At 38.3% G+C, this 6,679-nt stretch overlaps 2 protein-coding genes across 4 annotated transcripts in view; one reads left to right on the plus strand and one right to left on the minus strand.

The window, feature by feature from the left end:
* gask1b (golgi associated kinase 1B) overlaps positions 1 to 1,833 on the minus strand; it is a 12,237-nt gene extending 10,404 nt beyond the window's left edge. Inside the window, exon 1 of one of the 2 annotated variants that reach the window (XM_014001983.1) lies at positions 605 to 1,821. In XM_014001983.1, coding sequence (XP_013857437.1) covers positions 605 to 1,481 — 877 coding nt within the window. In that variant the 5' untranslated portion in view covers positions 1,482 to 1,821. Of the gene's footprint in view, positions 1 to 604 lie in introns of both variants that reach the window. The other variant, XM_014001984.1, reaches the window with a different exon arrangement.
* A 763-nt stretch (positions 1,834 to 2,596) lies between these two features.
* tmem144b (transmembrane protein 144b) overlaps positions 2,597 to 6,679 on the plus strand; it is a 9,401-nt gene continuing 5,318 nt past the window's right edge. For both annotated transcript variants that reach the window (XR_001309763.1, XM_014001986.1), the window contains exons 1-9: positions 2,597 to 2,780; positions 2,859 to 3,029; positions 3,120 to 3,242; positions 4,244 to 4,343; positions 4,494 to 4,574; positions 4,666 to 4,744; positions 5,497 to 5,576; positions 6,020 to 6,138; positions 6,357 to 6,476. Coding sequence is in view for 1 of the 2 variants with exons in the window: in XM_014001986.1 (XP_013857440.1) it covers positions 2,705 to 2,780; positions 2,859 to 3,029; positions 3,120 to 3,242; positions 4,244 to 4,343; positions 4,494 to 4,574; positions 4,666 to 4,744; positions 5,497 to 5,576; positions 6,020 to 6,138; positions 6,357 to 6,476 (949 nt within the window). In the remaining variant the exon portion in view is untranslated. The remainder of the gene's footprint in view (positions 2,781 to 2,858; positions 3,030 to 3,119; positions 3,243 to 4,243; positions 4,344 to 4,493; positions 4,575 to 4,665; positions 4,745 to 5,496; positions 5,577 to 6,019; positions 6,139 to 6,356; positions 6,477 to 6,679) is intronic.

The following is a 6,679-nucleotide window of genomic DNA, read 5'->3' on the forward strand; positions in this document are numbered from 1 at the left end:
CCATGAATTAGCTCTTAAATTTGCGAGAAAAAAATGAGATTACAACTTTTCTACATAAGAGAATTTCCAGGTTTTTTTTTTCTTGACCATTTCAGACTTTTAAAGCTCTGAGAATTTCCTTGTTTTTTTCTCAAAATTTTCTAAAATTAATCTGAGAATTTTTAAATTTTTTGGCAGAGATTTGCTCCTCCTTTTATTCATCTGCATAGTGGCTCTAATACGCCCACAGACCAGTTTTTCCACTTCGCTTCAGTCTATTTTTAATCAGCTTTAGCTAAGATGAGACAGTGACGTGTGTGGATAGTGTCCACATCTGGCTTCTTCTTTGCAGGATAGAGCTTGTGGATGGCACATTTACTGGGTTTAACAACAGTTTGTGGATCTGTCAGAACTCTACCAAATGATTTCATTCTAATAATCACATTTCATACAATGTCCCAACTCTTTTTATATTTGAAACATTTGTTAGAAGAGTCTGAAGTTGAATAGTAACAGATTTTATGATCAGTAAAAATCTCAGCACATTGAGATCAGTTTGTTCACAAAGATAATAGTTCATCCCATAGATAAAGTAGAATAGTTCCTCTCTTGTTTAATAGCCTACCTTGCAAAAAGCTGAACTTTCTGCTGACCACCGGCAGAGTCCTGTTCAGTCCGAGCACTCTGTCCAAATGGAAAGCAAAAACCTCCGAGTTGTCCACAGAGCTGTGGATAACTCCACACTGCCCTCCACAAACACTGCTCTTGTTGGAGTGGTTCTGGTTGGTCAGAGGGACCGAGGCTTCACCCTCAAATATCAGAAGAGCGTCTCCAAGGGTAACTTTTCTCACGCGCAAAACTTTGGCATCAGCAAGAAAGCGCATCGTTTTCAGGTCCTGCGCGCTGAACCAAGGGGGTGTCATTTGGCTGTAAATTCTGATGGAACTAATCTGAGAGTCTGCTCCATCATTAGGGATTATATTCAGCGATTTATAATCTTCGTGAGGAGTTTGTTTCCAGGACGTCTCAACTCCAAAGTGATTCTGGCCTGCGTAATGCTCCGCCGTGCCCAGTTTGTGCGTAACGCGCGGCTTGGACTTTTTTCTCCGCGCTTTTTTCCTCAGTTTAGGTCGGATTGTGCCTCGTATGTGAGCTGGTTTCAGACGTTTAGATTTTAGAGTTATGTACACCACGTTGGCCCGTGTTGGACCCACAGAGCTCGCGCGGTTCCGAGAGTCGGCGGCGGCGGCAGCGGCGTCTGGCGCGCCGCGGTTCATCATCCCCAACTTGTGCGATCCGCGGGCGCGCCGCTGCTGCTCGTCCTCATCAGCTCTGCTGCTCGGGTGACGCTGCGACAGTCCCACTTGTGAAAACACGACAAACAAGTAGACAACACACGCAACCATGATGATCAAGCTTCTTCGGAAAGGAGAACACCTCCGAAAGTTGTTGCTTAGTTTCAGAAAAAGAAACCAAAACCAGCGAACACGAGACTTCCCCATTGGAACTTATGCCATTTTTTTTGGGGTTGATTTTTTTTTTTCTTCACCAAACTGAAACTGGGGAGGAGCGCACAGCTTCCGAAACTCTTCAGAGGGAAAAGTTTGAGCGCAGAAAGACAGCTGCCCCGGAAATGGACATGCAGCATCCTTCCACCCAGACTGATTYATTGTTTTTTTAATGTGATGAAATATGAACGTTATGTTATTAAAATACTCAATTTTTTAGATGTTGTGAACACTATAATTATTATTATTACTGATTTATTTCATTTTGAGAAGTTATGTTGATCACCATCTACAATAACTCTTTAGTTAAACGAGTCAACATAATTTCCATATGGGGTCAATAATGAATTGAATTGATTTGCAGCAGTTTGAGATTTTTCTTTTATTGTGAAAGGTTCTAGAAATAAATAAATACTTATAGTTGGCGTTTTGATAGGACCAACATTTGGCTCAAAACTCCTGCCCCATTAAAAACACAGGAAGTTGTCTGAAACCTAAATGAATAGTTTTGTTTTTGTTTTATAGCATAAGACACAAGCCCTCATATGACCCACAGTCATCATTTWWAAAAAAAAAAAACTTTAAAGATATGAGATTTTTCTTGAATGCACACAGCTAAAAGCAAAGGTTTTGTTTTCCAATTGGAACAATAAAAAAAAGTATTCACATACGTTTCAGGCGACATCTGGTGGTCCAGCCTCGTTTTTTTCCCCCCACTGGACAGCAGAACTGAAAAAAATAAATAAATAAATAAATAACCAAAAGGAAAGGAAAAACTAAATAACACGAGGAAACAAATACTTCCTCCATCATTAGGAAAGTGCAGTCAGAGTTAAACAGCCTGGAGAGCGGATTTCCTGACCTGCAAACAAAAACAAGTTTAAATAAAGAACTGTAATGTCTTTGCTGTCTGCTGTGTAGAGATTAGAGCCAATGGACAACTTTAAAAATATATTAGAATAATCTTTTAGCAAATTTAAAAAAAATTAAGCTCATAAGATTTGTTTGTTTTTCAGTATTAGTTTTAGCCTTGATTTCTTTGCAGCAAAAAAATAAATAAAAAATAAATAAAAAAAACCTCCTTCAGTAATTGGATAAGTGGCAGCACCTGGCTGCTCCCCAGTCCTCCCCACTGCAGACAAACGGAGGTCTGTGGCCGTTTTTAACATTGTGAACTGGTTTATCATCAGAAGGAAAATAAAAAGGTATTTTATACGATGCATCAGGTAAAAAGCTCACCTCTGGTTTTATTTGTTGCCTTATTATGGATGGTGGGCTGCTGCAGCGCTGAAGGTGGGTCAACCAGTCTTTAAGTGATAAATGTTGGTTCTGGTGTGTGTTTATTAATGTGTGTTTATCAAACTCCCACAGAGTCAACGGACTGTGGTGAAAGTGGTGAACTTTGCCAACAGAAAAAGTTAGATTTTTTCAGTAACTCCACCAACGTCACTGACTTTGCTTATGGTTTGACTGCAAACATGGCTGCTGTGGTGTTGTATGGCAGCACCTTTGTTCCAGTTAAAAGAATAGAAACTGGGGATGGTAAGCCGTTTGCATTTAAATCCCTGCAGGTTTGCAGGTTTTATTTTTTTATTTTTGTTTCCTTGATGATGAATGTGATTTAATTTACAGGTATGTTCTATCACTGGGTGAGCTGCGCGTCCATATGGATTGTGTCTCTGCTCGGAGAAATTGTGTTTCAGTCTCCCAAATTCCACCCCATCGCGATGCTCGGAGGATTTATCTGGGCCACAGGTATTGTCTTTTGAAAAAAAAATAGAACTTCAAGCAGAAGTGTGTTGTTTGATGTTTATCTGCAGTTCAGTCTCACGTGGTACAGAAGATGGGCTTTACACATCAAAGTACTTTTGTTGCAGTCCATCCTTTTTTTWAAAAAAATGTAGTTTTCTGTGTGGAAAAATGGGCAACTTTGAGCATAACTTGGTCAAATTTACTGTAAATTTCAAGGTGTGTTACAGTTTCAAAGATTTGCAGGTAAAAATAATAATCCAAACTTTCCATCCATCCATTTTCTGTACACGCTTCTTCCTTTTCAGGGTTGCGTGGGTCACTGGTGCCCATATCCAGCAGTCAGAGTGCGAGGGGYGGGGTACACCCTGGACAGGTCGCAAGTCCATCTAAATCTAATCTCTAATCTAAAATTTGACTATTTTATTTTGAAGTCTTTCTTCAAATAAGACTTCAAAATAACAGGGGCGGATCTACAGGGGGCAGCGGGGGGCAACTGCCCCYTTGTTGTAGAGCCTCCCCACCCCCCAGCAGCCCCCCCTACTTTTTTTCTAAAATATTTGTAACTGCTAATTGTTTGTTAGTCCAAAAGCCCTTTACAACCTTTAAAATAAACATATATTGACCTAAAAGACATAAATATGTCCAAATAAGTTATTTGGACATATGTCAAACCACTGGCTGTGTGGAGAAAAGGGAATTTCCTCCCACATGAGTAAAATGATTCATGATTATTTTTTGTAACAAAAATGTATTCTGGAGAGAACCCACCTATTTTAGCAAATGATATTTAGCATGTTATTTGCTGTAGGCAAACAGTTTATTCATTCCAGGCTTTACTGAAACCTTTTTAAATGTTTACTTACTTTATTTGCAAAATTTTTRTTTAACATTCAGCTGCAGGAGTGGATGCCGTAGAGAAGGTCACATCRCCAGATGGAGAAGGGCAAAAATGCAAAGCAGTTCACCAAAACATGAGCTTGTTTCTTACATTTTTTTATCCCCAGGAAGTATAACGGTTGTTACCATTGTGAAAGCGATTGGCCTTGGTCTTGGAATTTTAATCTGGGGATCTTCCAGTTTGTTGATGGGCTGGGCCAGTTCAAGGTAAGGGAAATCGTACTTTTCTGGACTATTCATGCTCAAGTTTAATGACAGAAATTTTGATGTGAACAAATTGAAGGCTGTTCCTTGTTAGGTAGACCGTTCAGACACTTCAATAAAACCCATCTAACACTGTGTGACTGTCTCAAACAGATTCGGCTGGTTTGGGATCGACCCTCAGGATGTTTCCAAGCCGATACTGAATTATTGTGGTGCTGGGTTGTGTCTGATCAGGCAAGCTCTTCAAACCTGCTCTTGACGTTTTGTCTGCCTCGGCAAACTGTGGCATTGCTGTCGTTTTTTAAATAATTCATCTGTTTTATAGTGGCCTGATCTTTTTCTTTGTGAAAAGCGATGTGGGTCGACATTCRCAGTCAGAAACGACTCCTTTACTTCTCGACAGAGTGAGTACGCCATCGGCAATGCTGCTGAAAGCTTGTTTTAGTAAAGAGAAACAAGTTATTCAAGCGTTTCTGCTGCACATTCTTTTAGAATTCTTGGCCAAGTTCAGTTCAAGTGTTGATGTTAAAGCTACAAATACACGCATGAGTTTAAACAAGTGCTTTCTTATTATTGTGGTGGTACTTTGAATATGTGTCCATTATGTTCACATAAATTTGAATAACATTTTAAAGTACCTTTTGGCATGCATATTCTTCAAATACAAAACGTTAGAAAACATCTTTATTTAAGGAACTTGGCGTAATACACATGATTTTCACATATTTTGTCACATAACTAGCATATTCTTTTGGATTTGGCTCAGCCAAAGTGGAACAGGAAATGATATCAAAGGGGAACTCGTTAATAAAATAAACTCTCTGGTCTTTTTTTATTATTAAAATGGTATCGTTAAAACTTTAACTCTTCACCTGTGTTTGATGGTGACTCAAAATAATGTAAAGAAACATCAGATTCTTCTGCAGTCTGTGTTGTTCGCTGTTGTAACAATGCTCTGTTTACATGCAGACATTCCCCTTTAACATCACTTCCTGTTTCTTTACGTGCAAATATCTCAACAACTGTTCATCTCAGTGGTGTGAAATTTGTTTTGCAACATGTTGTCAATGTCAAATTTCCAAAAATGGATTCACTTTTTTTTTAATTGAATGTCACACGCACCTTCAGGATTATTATTTTTTTTATTCTTTCGCAGAGAACCATTTCAGGAAGTTATGGACGACATTCCTCTGAATACTGGATAGATGCTATTGGACCAAGGAACAGGCGAATTATGTGAGCATAACTTTTACCCATTAACTTTGTCGTTTTTATGATCTTGATAAAACAGAAATCTGAAACAGCAGGGTTTTTTCTTCCAAATAAAAAAAATGATGTAAAACTCCAGCTTCCTCCTGACTCAGTTATATATTAAAATGTTTTTCCTCCATTCTAACTGCAGCAAAATGCAACAAATCTATTAAGGTCAAAATGGCGAAATAGTTAGATGACTTTATTACAAAGAAGTTTTTCCCTCCATGTTAGAGGTGCAACAATAGTATCAGAAGAGGATGTTTAATACCAACTTTCCAAAAATATGTGATTCTCTTTATGCTGTCGATCTGTTTATCAGCTGGTGAAAAATGTTGAAATTATCATACTAATTGAACAAGGTCTCAGGAGATTTAAAATTCATGGTTCATTCAGTTCTTCGCTCTGTCTTGTATCCTTTTCATCAGCGGTTGCGTGCTTGCTGTTGTATCTGGCCTGTTGTATGGATCCTCCTTTGTGCCCATCCTCTACATAAAGAACCATTCATCGTGYCCTGACAGCATATTTTACAAAGCCAGTGTCTACGGTACGTGTTCCGTGCTTGATAATGCTCCTTCGTTTTGAACCTTCAACTTGCTGTTAATCCCAAATGAGCAAAAAAATAATGAAAAATTAAATGTCATTTTGGTCATCGCTATTGTTCTTTTTTAAATTTCTTTTAATTTATTTATTTACCCCTTTTTTTTGGTCTAAAAAAGCAGTGATGGTTTCAGAGCCAAAGCAAATTTCTGTTTCTCTTCCCAGATCTTGACTATGTCCATGCACAGACTTCAGGAGTTTTTGTTGGAAGCACATTGTATTTTATTATCTACTGTGCAGCCATGAAAAGCAAACCCAGGGTTTATTCTAGAGCCATCCTKCCAGGTAACGCCTCGAACTTATTCATCTTAAAGTGGTCCACAATTACTTGTGACATTAGACTTTATTTGATAAACATTTTAACTGTAAAATAAAGTCTGTAACAATACTGTAGGCTGTTTAGTTTTTTATACATTTTAAAAAATATATTCACACAGACGGAGCCATTTTATTGACACTGCAAAGCATTCTGGGTAAATGATGACTTA

This window comes from Austrofundulus limnaeus, unplaced genomic scaffold (genome assembly GCF_001266775.1).
Source record: "Austrofundulus limnaeus strain Quisiro unplaced genomic scaffold, Austrofundulus_limnaeus-1.0 Scaffold11, whole genome shotgun sequence".
NCBI lineage: Eukaryota > Metazoa > Chordata > Actinopteri > Cyprinodontiformes > Rivulidae > Austrofundulus > Austrofundulus limnaeus.